The sequence below is a fragment of the Stenella coeruleoalba genome (genome assembly GCF_951394435.1).
Source record: "Stenella coeruleoalba genome assembly, chromosome: 8".
In the NCBI taxonomy this organism is placed as follows: Eukaryota; Metazoa; Chordata; class Mammalia; order Artiodactyla; family Delphinidae; genus Stenella; species Stenella coeruleoalba.
Genome location: NC_137154.1, coordinates 86,802,557 through 86,823,464, shown reverse-complemented (window position 1 = coordinate 86,823,464; position 20,908 = coordinate 86,802,557). Strand labels below are relative to the sequence as shown.

General features: G+C 37.5%; 1 protein-coding gene across 3 annotated transcripts in view; it reads left to right on the top strand.

The window, feature by feature from the left end:
* ARHGAP20 (Rho GTPase activating protein 20) overlaps positions 1-20,908 on the top strand; it is a 153,204-nt gene that overhangs the window by 7,501 nt on the left and 124,795 nt on the right. For all 3 annotated transcript variants that reach the window (XM_079928583.1, XM_079928584.1, XM_079928582.1), the window contains exon 2: positions 10,529-10,611. In XM_079928583.1, the coding sequence (XP_079784709.1) occupies positions 10,532-10,611 (80 nt within the window). In that variant the 5' untranslated portion in view covers positions 10,529-10,531. The remainder of the gene's footprint in view (positions 1-10,528; positions 10,612-20,908) is intronic.

Genomic DNA, 20,908 nt, shown 5'->3' with positions numbered 1-20,908 from the left:
AGTCCTCAAAGTTAAACAGAGAGTTGTAACTTATAGACTGAAAATTCACAAGTCACAGATATCTAAATGGTGCAGTTGCTTTTTGGTTCTGAAATGAAGTTTGTTGTGAAGCAATTTATAACTCTTTCCCTTCGCCATTCTTCTGATTTAGGGTTTGGTGAAAGGTCTGCGGGATAAGAGGTGGAACATATTCAGTAGACTGGGAGAAGTGAGACAGCTGATAGCATCTTCAGAAAGTGAAAACTTGAACTTCAATAATTTGGGTGTCTGAATTCTTTCACTGTTCTTATCCTGCCATCCAGGACTTGGTGGTTCTTCTTTTCAAAGTAAAGATGTCTTGTGCCTTATAGGACCACATACAACTTAACAAACATCTGTGATTATAAAACTTGCCTTCTTAGAAGGTATCAGTAGCTGAAAATACACTGGACTTCAATTTAAATTGCTGCTAAAACATGTTATAAACTATACAGTGTCACAAAAATAAATAGGTATATAATATCAAGGTTAGATATGTGTGTGTTTACAAACTTATATATACATACACTCATATAAACAGTGCTTTGAGGACATATATGTACATTTTATTATTGTGATTTGATGGAGTTTCATGACTCATACCCCTCAGTCTCCAGGGTATTTGGCAAAAACCTCTGTTACAGGCTGAATGTTTGTGTCCTCCCGAAACTCGGATTTTGAGGCTGTAACCCCCAGTATGATAATACAATTGACCCTTGAACAATGTGGGAGTTAGGGGTGCTGACCCTCCACACAGTCAAAAATCCACTTAGAACTTTATAGTGGGCACTCTTTATCCATGGTTCTGCATCCACATGTTCAACCAACCTCATATGGTTTAGTACTATAGTATGTATTTATTGAAAAAAATTTCATATGTAAGTGGACCTGCACAGTTCAGATCTGTGTCCTTCAAGGGTCAACTGTATTTGGAGATAGGGGAAATAATTAGCTTAGAAGAGGTCATGAAGTCAGAATCCCCATGATGGGATTACGGCCCTTATAAGAGACCAGAAAGCTTGCTCTCTGTGTACCCCATGTGAGGGTACAACAAAAAGGCAGCTGTCTGCAAAGCAGGAAGAGGGCCATCACCAAGAACTAAATCTGCTGACACCTTGACCTTGGACTTCCTAGCCTCCAGAACCATGAGAAATAAGTTTGTGTCATTTAAATCATCCAGTCTGTGTTATTTTGGTATAGTAAGTAGCCTGAGCTTGCTGACTACCTTTATTATTATTTTTTAAGATTTATTTATTATTTATTTATTTATTTACTTTTTGCTGCGTCGGGTCTTAGTTGCGGCACACGGGATCTTCGTTGAGACATGCAGGATCTTTTGTTGCAGCGTGCGGTCTTCTCTCTAGTTGTGACATGCGGACTCCAGAGCACATGGGCTCTGTAGTTTGCGGCATGCGGGCTCTAGTTGAGGCATATGGGCTTAGTTGCCCTGTGGCATGTGGGATCTTTGTTCCCTGACCAGGGATGGACCCCATGGCCCCTGCACTGTAAGGTGGATTCCTTACCACTGGCCACCAGGGAAGTCCCCAGACTACCTTTAAAATAAACTTTCATTGAGGTGAAAGTTTGCTTTCCTGTTCTGTTGGTATAGCAAGTTTTCTAGATCACAGGGACTCTAAGGTTCTAATGTGTGCAGAAAGCCTTCAAGATGAATGCTCAATTCGTTAGTAGCCACAGCAGCAGTTTTTTGAAGCAGCCTAGGATGGGGTGATGTTTATCTTTTGTTTGCTTATGGAAGACTTAGCCACAATGTGGGAGACTGGAAAGGGATCAGAGGAAACTGCCTTTTGTCAGCCACCAGTAATGGGGCTTGAAGGCAACATAGCCAGTTTATTTTATAATTTTGTTTCAGTCTGATTTTCTTTATCCAGGACAAGTTTAGATTAGAAACATCCAACTGACAGCAGAAATAGCTCTATCAGTATGTCACTGCTGTGCTGAACAGCCTTGACCTAATTTTGACAGACAGCTGTCACATGACACAACTGAAAGGTAAGGCCTGTTTCTGGATGTCTTGTCACTTGTGTGTGGACTCTGAAAATGGAATGTATGTGTGCCCACATCAGCTCATATTTCAAAGATCTGGAAAACCCAACTGCTTTGTGGCCTTTTGCTTTCCCTGTTTACCTTCATCCTAATTTATACCTAGGAGAGTGTCTGTATTTCCTCTTCTACCCCTACATTCACCATCTGGAACCTCAGCTTCCACAGGAGGCATTATGAGGTTACAGTATATCTGAATCTGATCGGATCTTGGCCTGTTTTTTGTTTGTTTTCTTTTTTGTTTTTTGCGGTACGCGGGCCTCTCACTGTTGTGGCCTCTCCCTTTGCGGAGCACAGGCTCCGGATGCCCAGGCTCAGCGGCCATGGCTCACAGGCCCAGCCACTCCACGGCACGTAGGATCTTCCCGGACCGGGGCACGAACCCATGTCCCCTGCATCGGCAGGCGGACTCTCAACCACTGCGCCACCAGGGAAGCCCTTGGCCTGTTTTTTATTGTTATTTGATACACTCTGGTTTTTACCATTATGGTTTTTGGATTTGGTCACTGTACTCTTCCCCTCTGCAGGAGGAAGTGAGAGGTTGCCGAGTTTTCCAACAATGTCTGATACATTCAAGCCTCTTAGCCTTCATGCAGGTGGATGGGCACTGGGGAACCAGAGAACCCCTTTGTCACAGTGTGCCATGGATGTAGAAATAATAGCACTTCGTATGGACTGTGATGTGAAAAATTTAGTGAAGCCCTGCCCTGTAAGGGAATATTAGGGATAGACCATTGGTGATCAACCTTGCCTACTCCAGGGTGTTACTAAAGGGAATCATGACAGGAGGTTGAAGCTGGTAGCTTTGCCAAAGAAGAAAGTCCAGCCAACTTGAAGGCACATAGTGGTACTCCAGAAGTCTGCATGGGTAGGGTAGAGACAGAGGAACAAATAATAATGTAGAAGGGGAGTTCTACTATTCTCATATTTATTACATACAATACTTATGCACTCCAAAGCATTACTCTGTATGTTATACTATCATGGTGCTTTCCCTGTCAAAGGACTTCCACATATATAATCTTTTTGATTCTTTGTGGTAGGTCAAACAGTCATGTCATTTTACAGAGAAGACTCTGAGAAGTGATAGAAGCAGGATCCAGAATTTAGGTCCAATGTCTTCTAGCCCAGTGCCGATTCTTCTACATTACATAGATTCTTAGGTTTGTTATTTTATTTCAAAGTTCTTGTCTCACAGAAAGAGGAAAGATAGCCAAAAGTAGAAACATTTCTTTCTTAATTTCAGAAAGAAATTATATCCCTTTATGATAGTCAGGGCTGGGATGACATTTGTTTTAATTAAATGCTCAAACTGATTTTGGCTGGGATGATTATGAGTAAATAGAAGATCATACTCATCACAGACAAAAGTGACAATAGTGGGAAGCTTCAGCTCATCCAGTGGTCAAAACCTTGTGGTAATAGGACATAGAAGCAAGGGGCAGGGGTAAAAATAATTTCCTTGTTCCCTTGCAGGGCCGATGTCTTTGAGATATGTCTCTGCAAATAAGTGCAGCAGACATGTACGGAAGACAAGAAAGAAATAGTTCATTGCTCACTAAATTGTACAGATTAGCCACAAAGGATTAAGAGTCAAATTTGAGTAAGGTAATTTGTAAATTTGATTAAACATTTTTTTCTATCTTTGAAAGTTTAGAGTTCTTAAAAGCTTTCCTCAAAGTCCTTATTTTAACGTTATGCTAATTTTAAATGTTTGAAAGTGACTTTAGTACATTTGACTTAAATTCAACTGAAATGCTTGAATTTTTTTCTTCATAAAGTGACTGGAACAAAGCAAAGTATGAAAAATTGTAGTCCATCTGACTTAACTCTTTCATCCTGGTCCTTTCTTTTGCTAGGCTTTTTTTCCTTTAAATCTCTATGAGAACTGAGAATGACCAGATTCAGAGTGATCTAGAGGTTCCAAAAATAGCTCTGTATCTCCTGGTTGACACGAAGTTAAAATTCCAGTGAGAGACTACATATAGGTTTCTTTTTAAAAAATTTTTTTAATTAACTAGTTTATTTTTGGCTGTGTTGGGTCTTCGTTGCTGCACGCGGGCTTTCTCTAGTTGTGGCGAGCGGGGGCTACTCTTTGTTGTGGTCTGCGGGCTTCTCACTGTGGTGGCTTCTCTTGTTGCAGAGCACGGGCTCTAGGTGCATGGGCTTCAGTAGTTGTGGCACGCGGGCTCTAGAGCACAGGCTCAGTAGTTGTGGCGCACAGGCTTAGTTGCTCCGCGGCATGTGGGATCTTCCCAGACCAGGGCTGGAACCCGTGTCCCCTGCATTGGCAGGCGGATTCTTAACCACTGCACCACCAGAGAAGTCCTACATATAGGTTTTTAATATAAACAGTGTTGTATGCGTTGTTGAAAATAAAAGAACAAAACTTTTTTCTTCGATAACCTGCTTACAATCTTATTTTCCTACGTAGGCACACTTGCATTACCACCTTAAACCCTCAGGTATTGGTAGCATTAATTCATTGATTCAACACACAGCTATTGAGAATTTACTATGTGGAAATACTGAGTAGGGCACTGGAGGAATAGGGAAGAAATAGTGGCAAACCACAATAAGCAGGTGGGCATATTCCTCAGATCTCTGAGGAATTCAAATGGAGAACCACTCAGATATTTTGTACAAAAACATGTTGGACAAAAAACAAATAAGTAATTTCCATTTTAATGTAAATATACTTCAGGTGATTATTATATGAGTAAGGAAAATTATAGCTTCTGGCTATGAACCAGTTTGCTGGGCTGGAGCCCAGTAGTTTAGTAGTTTGGTAGTTAATTTTTGTTGCTGTTATTTTTGTTTTTTTCATTTTAACAGCCTTGTTGAGATATAATTTATATATTATTTATCCACTTAAAAGTGGATTCAGTGGTTTTTAGTATATTCCTAGAATTGTGCATTCATTTCCACAATTTTAGAACATTTTCATTACCACAAAAAGAAACACTGCACCCGTTAGCCATTACATCCCAATTCCCTCATCCCCCAACCCCCAGGCAAGCACTAATCTAAGTTCCTATAGATTTGTTTATTCTGGATATTTCATTTAAGTGGAGTCATACAGTATGTGGTCCTTTGGGACTGACTTCTTTTAATTAGCATGATGTTTTCAAGATTCATCCATGTTGTTGTACATTTCATGGCTTCTTTTCTTTTATTGGCAAGTAATATTCTATTTTATGGATGTACCACATTTTGTTTATGCATTCATCAGTTGATGGACATTGGGGTTGTTTCCACTTTTTGACTATTATGAATAATGTTGCTGTGAACATTCACGTACATGTTTTTGTGTGGACATATATTTTCCTTTCTCTTGGTTATATACCCAAGAGGAATTTCAGGATCATATGGTAACTCTATGTTTAGCCATTTGCAGAACTTACAGACTGTTTTGCAAAGTGACAGCGCCATTTTATATTCCCACTAGCAGTGAATAACAGTTCAATTTATCCACATTCTCACACTTGTTATTTATTTGTCTTTTTTATTGTACCCATCCTGATGAGTGTAAAGTGGTATTTCAGAGTTTTGATTTGCATTTCCCTGATGGCTAATGATGTTGAGCACCTTTTCATGTGCTTATTGGCCATTTATATATCTCCTTAGGAAAACTGTCTATTCATATCCTTTGCCCATTTTTAAACTAGCTTACTTGTCTTTATTGAATTGTAACAGTTCCTTAAATTTAAATATGCTGGATACAAATCCCTTATCAGATACATGATTTGCAAAAATGTTCTCCCATTCTGTAGGTTTTCTTTTCACTTCCTTAATAGTGTCCATTGAAGCACAGAAGTTTTAACCTTGATGATGTCCAATTTATCTGTGTTTTTTTGTTGTTGTTTGTGCTTTCGGTCATATCTAAGAAACCATTGCCTAATCCACGGTCACAGATATTTCTGCCTATATTTTCTTCTAAAATTTTTATAGTTTCAGCTCTTTTAGATCGTTGATCCATTTTGAGTTAATTTTTGTATATGGTGTGAGATAGGAGTCCAACTTCATTCTTTTGCATGTGGATATCCACTCCCAGCACCATTTGTTGGCAAGGAATTAAGTTGCCAACAAGTTAAAAGAATCATCAGACAAATGTTTACCATGAAACTCAATGGTAATGTAAATGTCAACACTATGTCAAAAGATGTAGTTTGCAATGTACAAGGATGATTCTACCATCCAGTTCCATAGCAAATGCTTATATTTCCTTAGTGACAGCATTCCAGCAGAACCCCTTTAAGAAAGTTTGTTTATGTTTCTGTGTGTGTGTTTGGGCGCAGTAGTGTAGATGGGGACAATGAGTGGATTTTTAAATTCACTTAAAACCTTCATCTATTGAGTATATAGTTTGTATCAGGTATTGTACTAGGCTCTAGGAATGCAAAGATAGGTCTGCTACAGAGTAGAATTTCAGTAGTTGTTGAAGGACGGGAGAAAGTTTGGAAATAAGATGTAGTCCTTGCTCTCTAGAAAGGGGCAGAAAGATAATTATAATATAATCTGAAATGCTGTAACTGAGGCATAGCTGTGAAGCAAGTTAGGAACACAGAGAATTCAACATTTAGTTCATCCAACTGATTAAAAAAAGAATTGAAGTGGAAAGCACCTTGCACGTTAGCAGGTAAAGTTGCTACAGTTTTGTGTTATTATTGAAACATGAAAGAAAAATGAAGTGTAGGCATTTGGGTCTCATCTTCACTTATGATCTCCATTCATTTACTCTTTGGCAGAATAGTTTTTTTTGCCTCTGATACTGAATATAGCTGCAGAGGAGACAGCTTAGAAAACCAAAGATCTAATTGCTCTCTAGTGCTTAAACCTTGGCAAATGGTACAAAATCAAGAAAATCATTTCTAAAAGATTAATGCAGTTGATTTTTTCCCTAATGTTTAGTTTGTCAATTTAGAAGATTACCTTTTAAAAATTACTCAGTTTCAGAATGGCATCCAATGTTTATGAGTTAATCTCAATATAGACATCAAGCACTTGGGCATTCTGAAAAACCACTGTGGATTACAATTTTTAAGCTAACAAAGAAACCTACACTGTTTTAAACCTATTTTCTGTTTCCTGTGAGGCAAACGATCATAGTTTTCCCTGTCACTGAACAACTGGGAAATTTGTTGGTGCTGGTACAATATAAGTATAGCCTCAGTCTGTCCTGACAAGTTTGTAGTATTGTACATTTAGAAAGGAATCGATAGTCTCCTTCTATTTCCATGTATTGTATTTCACACAGTTGTTATAAACAAAAAGAAAATCCAAGTCTTTATTGCCTGAAAACAGATTCTTTGATAGATATGTGAAGTTTTTTGAAGTCACCATTGGTTCTTTGTTTTGCTATACTTTTGAGCAAAAGAAAGAGATATGTATTTTGAATGAATTAATACCTAGGCTCCCATTATATTGACAACTCTTAAGACTTTTTATTACTTACAAGAGAAATGAATCCTACAAATTCTAAATTCATTTTGTATATAATGTTTATTTTCTAGCATATCCAGGGTGAATCTTTGGTAGACACCTAACATGAGAATATCAGAAGTAGAAGGGACCTAAGAGACTATGTAGTCCAAATTTTCTCATTTTCTAGATACAGAAATGGAGGCCCACAGGGGTGTCTGAATTGCCTTAGGCTGCATGTCTCATTAGTAGTGGTGTAAGTCTCAGTACAAACAATAGGACCTCAAATAAAAATAATATTTTGCCTGTAGTTTGATTGCATTCTCTGAATATGAGTCTACTAGATGATGTAGATACACTCAGCATTTGACTTCTCACACATCTGCCAATTTTATAACTAAGAAAACACAATCTAATTACTATATACAAATATATATAAATGGTACACTACATTAGGTCTCCCTGAAAAACTCCTATTTTAAAAGAACCTTTACAGAAGAAAATTTGTCACTCTTCTTTAATTATCCATTCTCATGTTTAACAGCCGTCAGTCTCAGAAAGATTTCCTTGTATGGGAAGGTTTCAAATTTGGAGTCCATGGATCCCTCAAGAATCCTTGTTGGGTGTTTCTGAACCCCTTGAAATTATGTTCATAATTTCATTCACAGCTTTTATAAATATCTTGAAGGATTAACCTGGATTCTCAGCCTATAGTATAGCTGCATTTCTTTTCGCCTTATCTTCTTTGGAAGACCCTTGCTATCCTCTGTATAATAACTGCATTACTTTGGAGATTTACTGTTTCCAAATGAAGAATTTAAGATCATTTTAACTTGTCTTAGGGTTCTTTCTTTTTTTCACATTTTAAAATCATTTTTATGGCTGTCTTTTGAGCCCTTTCCAAATTCTTTGTAAACCCGAAAACCAGGGAGCTCAGAATTAGAAATCATATGTTAATGAAGATCTTGTTTAGGCACTTGGATCTGCTGAGAGTGGTGTCAGAGGATTAGGAGCAGCAGAAGTAAGACTGCTGAGACAGGTCCAGCAATGTGGCCCCTGCTCAGGTAGGCTAGGCAGACCCTCAAGGTCAAAACAGATCAAGGGTAAGGGGCCCAGGTCAAGCTTAAAGGATTGGGAGCATTTCAAAGTTCAAAGCGTAGTAAATAGATCCTGAGTAAAGGGATTCAGGATAAGTAGTAGGAATCAAACCTAGACCTGAAGGTGAAACAGAATCCTGCAGAAAATCTGCATAGGAACAAACTGCCACCTTTCTAAGTAAAATCAACCTAATCTTTCAGAATTGAGACTCTTCATATGGGGACAGGCCGCTGGACTTTGCAATACAAATACTTGTCTCCTAGATTTCCCTTCACCCTGCAACCTCTACATTCACACTGGCCTCAGGATGTTAGATTCCTGAGAGTTGGGTTCCCAGGAGATGTGACTAATGGAAAACAGTAGGATAGGGCTTACGAGCTATAATATATAAAGTAGTTTATCAAAATCACTGGGGTTCGGAGGGATTAGAGATTCTTCTGGGAATCTGATGAAAACTGTGGGCTTTCTCTTCAGAAGGAAGGCACCAAATACTATCATGTAAAAAAATTTATACAATTTAACCTGCCCTGAAACTGATTCATGGTTAATAACTCCTGATTGAGAAGTATGGTGTTCTATATTTCTTACCCATTTGTTTCCTGTTCTTTATTAATGTTTTACGTAATTGTTTCTGTTGCTGTCTGAGGTATACTGAGGAGGTTTGGGCATTTAGTTTTCATGTGTGAGCCAAAAGATTAATGGAGGGAACAGCAACACTGAGGCCATGGCACTGAATATGAGTCTACTAGATGACATAGATACACTCAGCATTTGACTTCTCACACATCTGCCAACAATAATGGGAGAGATCCATGGGGGCATGGTGAAACTGGGGGAAAAGAATTGTGCCAAAGTCTAGTATCCCCTTCTCACTAGATGATTTTTCTTCTCTTCCTTAGGATGATCTAGGTTTTATTAAGAAGCAATTCCTTTATGAATCATGTAATGAGAAACTGATACTGAGCCACTTGGTTTTATGTGGGGTTTTTTTAGAGCATCCAGTCCCAAGCATGGCTGGCTTAGGCCCTCAGGCAGTGGGTGAGACTTCTGGCCAGGAAAGGGTGAGAGAGTAGAGCAGGAAGAATGCTTTGGTGACACAACCTGAACTTCACTCATGGCTATTTGTGACTGTATTGTAAATTTTCACATTTATATCCAGTGGCAGTTCCTCTGACTCTATCTAGAGGTGTTAAATCTGTAAGATTGAAAATTTAGAGAGTAATTGTCGGGTTAATTCAAGTTGAATAAAACCTCACCACAAATTTTAGGTCCTGTAGAACAAAGTACCTGAATTATCCAATTAATTCTATATTTATATACCACTTAGAAAAGAAAAAAAAATCTTTTTTTTCTTTAAAGTTACAGCAAAAAAAAAAACCTCCTTTGAAAACCAGATTCCCCAATGTGTAAATATTTAAATTTAAATGTCTATTAAATGTGTAAGAAATCTAGTCTCCATCTTGTGCTTTAACTACTTACCTTCTCCATTTACTTGATCTCTTCAAATTCTGTCTGTCCCTGAAGCCCAGTTTGGGGCCTACCCTACCAGTGAAATAGATCTAGTAGAACCTACTCTGATGACGTTTTAGAGTATAAATTAGATAATCCAGTCCTGCCTTTGGCATAGGGCCTGGCACATAATAAGCAGTAAAGCTGCAGTTGATGATAATGGTTATGAGCTGTTTTCCCAAATACTCTAGTCACCATTTAACCACCTTGTTCTCTGACCATAAAAAATACTTACTGCCTGTACCACTTTTTGACGCTTACTATCTTAGTTTAGATGTTATTATTTATTTCCAGAATAAGATTGCAAACTCCTTGATAGGTAAGGATAGGCAATACAAAACTTGCTGAGTTGGATTGAAAATAGGCATTTACTTGCTTTACAAGCCATGTGGTCTTCATTGTGATCTTTTTTCCTCTACAGAAAATGAAAACACTAGCAGAAAGGAGGAGGAGTGCTCCATCTCTTATCCTGGATAAAGCTCTGCAAAAACGACCTAGTACCAAGTAAGTGAAAAGCTTTGTGTTAAACATTTGGTATGTGCTTCATTTCTTTAACCTGTAGGGTTTGTTTGCTTTTTATCAAGACCAGAATTCTCTGTTAAATAATAGAAAATATGACTTCTGAGTTTATTTAATAAGGCCTATTCTTTATGTGACACTTAAAGCCTTTTAAGAGCTGGTGATCAATTGCTTTAAAACTGATTCAGAAGTGAATCTTACATCACATGGTACACAAACATGCATGTTCCACACATTGTTAAAGTTTATTTATGGAAACAATTAGAAATCAGTATACTAAAGATAAGTTATTTTAACCACTATACATGTTTGGTTATGCACAAACTTTTGCTTACTTTTTATCATAAGGTGATGCCTGTGTATGGGGAAAAGGCAAGTTTTTACCAATTTTAGGTATGAAGAAAGATAGCCAGATTAAGATTATTAAAAAATTGAGTGTTGGGCTTCCCTGGTGGCGCAGTGGTTGAGAGTCCACCTGCCGATGCAGGGGTCACGAGTTCGTGCCCTGGTCCGGGAAGATCCCACATGCCGTGGAGCGGCTGGGCCCGTGAGCCATGGCCGCTGAGCCTGCGCGTCCGGAGCCTGCGCTCCGCAATGGGAGAGGCCACGACAGTGAGAGGCCCGTGTACCGGGAAAAGAAAAAAAAAAAAATGAGTGTTGATTTCTTTTAGGCATTACTGGTTAGATTAATTAGTGATTAATTAGTGAAATTTAAAGTGGAAAAACAGGCTGTGGACATCTTAAGAGAGTCTTTCATAATACTTAGAAATTGAATGGCTATTCAATCATTAATTTATTCAATAATTTTTAATGGCATTTTAACTCAGAGGCATTTTATGTTCAAAGGAAACCTGTGATGATTTTCCTCTAATATGTGAATCCTTTCATGTAAAGTGAAGTCCTTATCACTTTTTAAAAAGTGAGGGTATATCTGATATTTCTATGAATGGTGTGCTAATTTAACATAAAATCTATGTGAAGGCATGGAATTTTTTTTCAGTGTCCAAAATAAATTATATAGCCAAATCCCAAAGAGTGAAACTTTCAAAATACTTAAGTCCCTCCCCTCTTAGTACTCAGCAAGTTCTCAGACTCAAGCAGCTCCCCCAGCTGCCCACAAATGACACACGCTTTAGTCATTGGGTTGATCAGAAAATGTAAATTACTTTTAATAGATGCCTAATCAAAATTTAATTAGGAAGATATTCTTCTGCCAAATGAATAATACAGTAATATACTTCAGTGCCATATATAAATGACTTTTAGATTGTTTACATTAGTATATCTTTGCATTCATGTGGATGAGAAAAGAATGGTTATATCTTCACAGTTTGACCTTGCTTACCTAGAAAACTCAGGAGAAATTATTTTTTAGGGGAGATAGACAGAGGAGGCAGAATTGTCTTTAATTCTACTGTATATGTAAAAATAGCTTTATTATTCACTTTTTTAAAAACAGGTAAACAGTTTTAGGTAAAATTTTTTATTGGAAGTTCCTGGGATGAACATGTGTTAAGCTTTTTAATTAAAAGTAGCCCTTGGGGAGGGGGAAGGGTAAGCTGTGACAAAGTGAGAGAGTGGCATGGACATATATACACTACCAAACGTAAAATAGATAGCTAGTGGGAAGCAGCTGCATAACACAGGGAGATCAGCTCGGTGCTTTGTGACCTCCTAGATGGGTGGGATAGGGAGGGAGGGAGACGCAAGAGGGAAGAGATATGGGAACATATGTATATGTATAACTTTGTTATAAAGCAGAAAGTAACACACCATTGTAAAGCAATTATACTCCAATAAAGATGTAAAAAACAAAAAAACAAAAACGTAGCCCTTATTCGTATCAGAGAAGCTTTAGCCCCAAATCAGGGGTCAAATAGTGGCCCACTTACCCGCTAACCCAGGGTGAGGATTTACAACAGTATGCATGTAGGTACTGAAAGTTCATATAGACCATTGGTTCTCAACAGGGTGGTACTAACCTCCAGGGGGCATTCTGGAATTTTGTGAAGCAAAATGATTTAGGGAGCAGTCTCCAAAGATACTAGACATCACATAATGCACAGGACATCCAACACAACAGTTTTGTGGCCCCTGCATAGTTTTTGAATGTACCATGTATGGAATACTTGTGAAGAGGGGGAAAAAAAATTTATATAATTATCTATGCCTATAACTATGTTTTATATACAAAGTATTTTATATCCTTTTATGTAGATATAATAAACACTAAAGTTTCCAGAAATGTAGGTACCTTGCATACCAAGAGATAATTGCACTTTGTATTGTTTGGAATCATTTCAGAAAATCACTTGGCTTTACTTCACTTTCTCGTACTTGTTGCATGGAATAGTTTCTTATCATCCTACTTATCTTAAATCTAAATATATTCATTATAAGTAGGTGTAAACATATCTGACTACTTCATTGCCTTTTAATATAGTCATGAATGAGCATATACATATTGAAATACATAATTTATTATTAATTACTTTCATTTCCCTTTATGTTACTATCAGGGTATTTTATTGACACTTTTGAAATTCTGTTAAATATCTGTGAATTTTGTTTCAAGATAGAAAAGGAGGAATTGGAATAAATGTATATGCATTTGTCCTTTATATAACAAAGGGACATTGGATCTAGGATTGAGAATGACTGATAGAGATTAAGTGCCAGGTTAGGGAAAAGCTAACACTTACCTGACTTACTGGGGTTGTTTTGAGTTAGAGAACCAATATGATAATATACAACCATGTCCTTCCCCACTCCTGCCTCCCCATCACCTCTGCAATAATTGGTGCTTACATTAGAGTCAGTTCGCAAATTCCTGCCTCAGAAATAGGGAAATATGATGTTTTTTTGGCAAAATAAAAAAGGATATTTAAGTTGAAGATGGATATGTTTTAATCTTCAGTTTATTTCCTGTGAGTTTCTCCAGGTCAGTAGTGTGAGTGCATAGTGCAGGGGAACAGGACCTTCACCTATCTTTTAGAAATAATGCTTTTATGCTATGTAGTATTGGGTGGTTAACGTGTGTACCAAAAAACCCAAAAAGCTATTGGGTGTTGAATGTGTACAAAATAGTTGTAAGCAGTGTAATCTCAGGATTGGAATGAACCTTAAGGGTCATCTAGTCTGGTGGTTTCCGAAGCTTTTAAAGTCAGTATTCTGCAGAGGGACCCAGGCATCTACATATTTTTCAAAAACTCTTCATAGTTGATTCTGATACACTCTTGGTAGAGAACCACTATGACAGGCTGCTACAAAAGAATCCTTTTATAAAAGAATGCTTTTAAAAAGGGAATACTGAACCAAAATTTTAAGGAAGTACAGGATTATAATATGTATTTCTTATAAAACAGTGTGGACATTATAAAACCAAAAGCAAAGTCCCCTCTCCATCCCCAAGGGTAACCATGATTAATCATTTGTATGTCCTTCTAAACCTTGTCTATGCAAGTGTGATTAGAATTTTTATTTGCTTTCTGTAATGTTTAAATTCTCACTTTAATATAGATAAATTAGTTCTTTGCATTTTCAAGTCTTGCAGTTTTTTTTAAAACATTAGAGATCAAATCCTATTACAACAACCATTCAAGAAAGTCTTTGAATTTTGACCATCTTTATATACTGTACACTCCTGAAAAGTTATATCAACCAGTTAATGCACTTGCTATTTTAAAGAAACTTTGTAGTGAATTGTTTTATAAAGTAAATCACTTCTTTTTTCAGAGTTGTTAAAAATAACTCAAATTTTCATAATTTGAATTTTGCTTTTCCATAATTTATACCCAGGAAACAAGGAAAATTTCTGAAGTCTAAGCTGAGCACACCTATCTGAAGTAGAGCTTTATGCAACAAAATTCGAGTACCTAAAAAGAATCTTACTATCTCTTTGCACGTAATATCATGGGAGCTAACCTATAAAAGATTTGTACACAGTGTGTGGACAGACAGCAAAGGAATTGAGTGTTTTACTTATTAGCATTGCATATTCCTTGAGTTAAATAAAGCCATCATAGCATTTCATATTTCTTGAGTTAAACCTATATTTGATTTTGGCTTTGCAGTAGAACGTTATTTCTACTGTTGTCCCCTAGTTAAGGTGTAATTTAGTAATTAATGACTTGTAGGTGATAAAGCTTTTGTCCAAAGTTTAGCAAACATCCACAGAGGATTTAATGGAATCCTTTCACTTAACAGCTGTTGCATCTCAATTTTTATTGAATTTAATTAACAAGAGTTAGGTTTAAAAGAGGAGGAAATAGGTTAAGTGGTGACTTAAATGTGTTTGTGTGTTAAACACAGTTTTATCTCCAAAATTCTTTGTTTAACCCATCGAGTTCATAAGGAAGGGGCAATTTAGAGATTTTAACTTTTTGGGGGGTTATCTGGACACCATTGATCAGCTGGAGGTGATTCCTCTAAGTAATTATTGTATTAGCTGGTATAGCAGATGACACGTATCTTTCACACTAAGAAGGTTAGTGGTTTTCCAACATGGCTGCACTCAGCTGTTTTTACTCTCAAACACAATAGTGTTCAGTACTGTGTTTAAGGATGACCTCACCTCATGTAATAGCCATCCTCCTGGTAAGACTCTGGGCACCTATATTAGAGGGCTTAGTTTCCTTAAAAGTAAAATGAGAGTATTGAAGTTATTATCTGTTAAACCCTTCTACTTCTAGTTCTATTGCTATATAATTATGATTTGTTGAAATTCAATACTTCCTACACTTACTCTGAATTCTAAATCATTCTTAATTACTTGCAGTTTCCTAAACACAGTATACTGTTTAGCACTGTCTCAAATGTCACTTTCTTCAGGAACTCCTAAGCCTTTGTAAATAACATTCGTGCCCCTATAGCACCTTGTATTATCTTGAACCACAGCACTCATCCCACTGCACTGGCATTACAGTTTATGTCATGTTCCCTTTAATGTCCCTGACATTTGTTAATAAAATAATGCCTTATAAATAATATCTGGTGTTCAATTATTATTTGTTGGATGAATCGGTGAATGAGCAAGTGACTCCAGTTCCAAACTACAATAGGAATTTAATAAGTTAGCACAGTAGTTCCTGACTCTCCTGCCCTCCTTTGAGTAGCCAATACGTAAAAGACCTTCCTTGTTCATTGGTATTATTTGTGAAATTCTGGCTAGGGAAAAAGGAAGATTACTTTTAACGAAATGATTCTGACTTATTGTGAGGAAGTTATTTCATGCAGCAGAATACCACAAGAACTCATGTATGTGGTCTGTAAATACCACATATAGTGGCATTCTTGTGGTACTTCTTCATCGTTTACTTAGGGATAAATTCAAGTCATAAAAACTTTTCTTCCAGAAATTCACTTGTTTTGATGTGGTATTCAGCCCACCTTGTAGAAAAATACACAAAAATATACCCATTTTTGTTTTAAGTTACAATGTTAGCACTTTCAAGTTAGTATTCACGCATCTCCACCCTTACTTCCAAATCAATTTATTGTGTGTGTGCTGCTTGAAAGACTTTGTAGTAGGTACTTTACGTATATTACGTTTTAAATCTCTGCTTATTGCTGCTGAGAGGAGAGAAAGGCAATGCCAAGGAAGTGTTGTGGTGCAGCAGGAAGTGCTTGGGCTTTGGCTGCATTCAAATGCTGGCTCTCCATCCTGATTTTCTGTGTGACCTCAGATAAATTACCTAATCTCTGAGTCTCAGGGTCTTCCTCTGTAAAATATGAATCTAATGCTTTCATAGAATATGAAATGAGAAAATAAGTGAAGATGTTTAAAAGATTGACTTAGTTATTTTTAGTTGCCTCTTTCCTTCCCTTAGATATATTTCATTTTCAAGCTTTAAACCTCCTGAATTATCCAGTACCATTTGCTAATGAAAAGCACCTACTTTATTATCACAGCATTGTATGACTAGAAACAAATCATTGAGCCTGGATCATTATATAGTAGAAATGGAGTCAAAGACTTGCCCTAGGTCACACAACTGATTAACATTAGAGATAGGAATGGAAATCCAGGTCTCTGATCTTGATGGAATAATCTTTGCATTACACAAACAAAAGGAATATGATATAGTATCTAAGAGCATGGATTCTGGAGCCAAACTGCCAGGTTTGAATCCCAATACTGCCCCTTACCAGTCATGTGATCTTGGGTAGGTTTTTAAACCAGGGATAATAATAAACCCTACCTCATAATGTTGTAAGAAAGACTAAATGGGTATTATATATGTAAAGCTTTTAATGTAGTCTCTAGTGCATAATCAATGCTTTTATATTTGAAGGCTATGTTGTCGTTGTAGTGGTAATAGTAGTAGTAGTCGTAGTAGTAGTAGTAGTGGAAGCATTAATAAAGAAATAGAAGTTCATATTATCCTGGTAAAGAGACTCTTTGAGGACCATAATAGATGGAAAATTTTAAAAGATGAAAGATGCAATCTGGAAGCCAGCTAGACTCTAGTATTAAATTCATTTTAGCAAGATAATTATATATCTAGGCCTGGCCTGAAGCAAGATTAGCTCAGAATATTTGGGATTTATTCCTGGTAGACCCTGACAATTCTTGAGGTCTCCCTAGGCAAAAATTCAAAGTACACCTAGGATGATTCTGGGAAATAAGGGCTTGAGACATGGAGGATTGACCTGCTTTGCTTGGCCACTTGAGATGAAGGGGCTCCAGGAGCGTCATATGTGCCAAAGCTATGAATCAAGATTAGACACATATAGAATTAGCTAGTTTGGGGTAAGGATACTAGGGTGAGAGAGCCAAAGCAGAAGCCATTCGAGACTAGGAAAGCAGCTGTTTGCTAACTGACTTCTTCCTTTTGGTCAGTTCACTCCTGTTATGTATGACTCTACACACACACACACACACACACACACACACACACACACACACACACACACACACACAGAGACACTCGCTCACTCATACACTCGCTAACATCGTCCTACTCAGAATGTCCCACATTGTGTTCTGCAAATTCCTCATCATTCCATCTCCTTTTTCTCTGTCATGTTAGCATCTAACATCTAATTAGTCTAAAGTGGATGATAACTTGCCATACTTTCAAATGCAAGGAGAACATTTATGCTCTGGAGTAGTTTACTGAGAATTGTGGTCAAGTCTACTTTCATAAGAGAATGAAAACCTGCTTCTACCTGTGATAAGTGTAAACTTGACAGATATGGTCATTGAAATGAACTGAATGATCTCATAAAGGCCATCCTCAGGCTGAGACTCTAGTTATGGTAACTGTTTGATAGAATTTAAAGGAAAAGTCAATTTAAAAGGGAAGTTACTAGACTTTCCTTTGGAATTCTATAAACCTTCTGTACCTAGATACAATTTTTTGATACAAGACTCTTAAATAAAATTTTAAATTTTAGAGGAATTTTTAAAAAATCTTTAAGACCTTTTCAAAATTACAATATACTGTTATATTACCTTAGATAAAAACCTGTATTCAGGTTTTTTTAAAAGAAAAAAACACTACTCATTGTGCTGCCTTGCATTACATGCCAGTTGGCTGTAAATAAGCCCTTTTCCTACAGTTTTGGACAATGTGTTCTGAGGTTTTAGGACTTGTAGATGATTCAAGGTATGTGATGAACAGAACACCAAGTAGAAATTTAATACACGAAGATTACCAGCAGTCTACAGGGTCCTGTCTTTCCTTGCAAGGAACATTTTCCAAAGTAAAAATCAGATGTAGGGCTTCCCTGGTGGCGCAATGGTTGAGAGTCCGCCTGCCGATGCAGGGGACGCGGGTTCGTGTCCCGGTCCGGGAAGATCCCACATGCCGCAGAGCGGCTAGGCCCGTGAGCCATGGCCGCTGAGCCTGCGCATCCGGAGCCTGTGCTCTGCAATGGGAGAGGCCACAACAGTGAGAGGCCCGCGTACCGCAAAAAAAAAAAAAAAAAAAAAATCAGATGTAAAGGAAAAAGATGGCAGCAATTGCTTTGTAAAGTGGCGAAGTGGGCAAATTTTTACCAAAATGGAATTCATTGCTTTGTTAAGCAAAAGGTTTCCTAGGCCCACATATCACTTTATTCTCTTCAAACTACTTTTCGTATTCTTTAAACATGATCAAATACATCTGTTCCTGGTGTAGTATGCTATTTTCCTATCGTATGATTCTGGGAGGAAATCTTTAGAAGATGTAAGTCTCTCTACATTCTAGTGAGCTTTGACAGGGTCAAATTAATTTATTTCTGCACTTGCAGAACAGTACATCCATTTAATTTCTTTATTCCAACTATAACCTAATTTGTTAATTGCAGTTATGATTCAGTTTTATCTTTCATTGTGGCACCAGAAAAGCACTGTCTCATTAGTGAATGTTTATTCACTTTTCCTCACCCCTCGCCACGGGGTTAGCAGGCTGTCCTAAGACATCCTTACTATATTGGGCTAAATACTGCCTTACCCTGTACATCTTGAAAGATTTCTCAGAGGAGCTTTGGAATTTCATGATTGACTATCCTTCAAAACCTTTAAAAAAGCAGAAGAATAATTGTTAGTATTATTGAGAACCTCCATACTATTATGGTTAAGAAAGTATGGACTATGGAGCCATTCTTCTTGGGTTTGAATCTGGCCCTCCTTATTACCAAGCATGAGAACTTTGGCAAGTTTCATAACCTCTTCAGGCCTCACTTTTCTCATCTGTAAAATGGGGATAACCTCATAGGGGATTAAAGGAGTTGAAATTGTAATATATCTGGCACATTTTAAGCATCATATAAGTTTTTTGTTAAATAAAATTATCAAAAATATATAAATCCTTGTGCTGCCATGTCACATAATGTCTAATTCTCTTAGTGTTCCAGGTATAGGTTTTTCTTCTACTTGACTACCTGCATTTTGAGTGAATGGACCATGGTTTCTGCTCTTATATCTGCATATTTAGTGCTAGGTATAGAACAGATATTCTATAAATATTAGCTGAGCTGAATGAGTGATTCTTCCCCTAGCTAAGTAAGTCAACTCTCAGTTGGAGTAGAAAGAAGGATAAGAGTCCACTGCTGCCTGAGAAAGTGACACAGCCAGCGTCAAAAAGCTACACAAAGAAATGCCAATTCTGGAATGACCAGCAGTTTAATGTTTGTTGATTTAATGCTCACATGTTTAATGTCTCAGCTGTATAATGAGTCACTGCCATTGATTCTCTGATGCATAGCTCCTGGTGTAATGAGAAGACACAGGGAATGGATTCTAGTTTCTGCTCTATCACTAATGACCCTGGTGGAGTCATCTAGCCTTTCTTCAACCAGGACTCTTTCCTTACCTGTCAGTGGTGGGAGGAGGGGGAGGGTGCAGTTGACTAAATCCTTTATATATTTTCTCCACCAGCCCCCAGCTGTACAATTTTGTATTTCTTTAGGCTAACCATAACTCAGTCACAAGGAGAATGGAAAATGGTATGAATGCTTCTTACAAACCCTTTTATCACAACTCTTAAAACATCTCCAAGTGTGTATCTGTCACCCTACTAAGAAATGAGTATCCTCCTTATCCTCTTTTAGTGCAGAGGTCAAGCATTTGCTTATGTGGGATCTTTGGTCAGTTTATTGTCATAATGTCATTTTGGTAGCCAGTCTCCATAATGGCCCCAATGATTCCTACCTCCTGGAATTCACATACTTGTCCAGTCCTCCCACACGCATTGTATCTGAATTGATCTCTGTAACCAATAGGATATTGCAAAAATGGTGATTTATCACTTCTGAGATTAGGTTATAATAGACCAAGCTTCTGTCTCGATTGCTCTCACACTTTCTCCATCTCTGTAATCATTTTCTCTGGGGGAAGCAATGTCCTAAGTAGCCGTCTACAGAGAGGCCTATAATGGGAGGAACTGAAGCCTCCAACCGACAGCCACGTGAATAACCTTGCAAGTAGATTTTCAAACCCCAGTCAAGTCTTCAGAGATTGCAGCCCTATCTTGACTGAAACCTCGTAAGAAACCTGAGCCAGACTCACCCAGCTAAGCTACTCCCTGGTTCCTGACCCTTAGAAACTGTGTGGGATGATACATGTTTGTTGTTTTAAGTGGCTATGCTTTGGGGTAATTTGTTATGTAGCAAGTGATAACCAATACAGTTGTCTTCAAGTCATGAAACTAGCTTTCTAGAACACTTCTCCTATATATCTTTTATGTATTCTTACTGCTAGAAGTGGAAAGATGGAAACAGATACTGTTCCCATTTATAAATGAAAACGCTCATTCCCCAGATCATGTAATTTGTTGGAAAAGGGGCCAGTTGACAT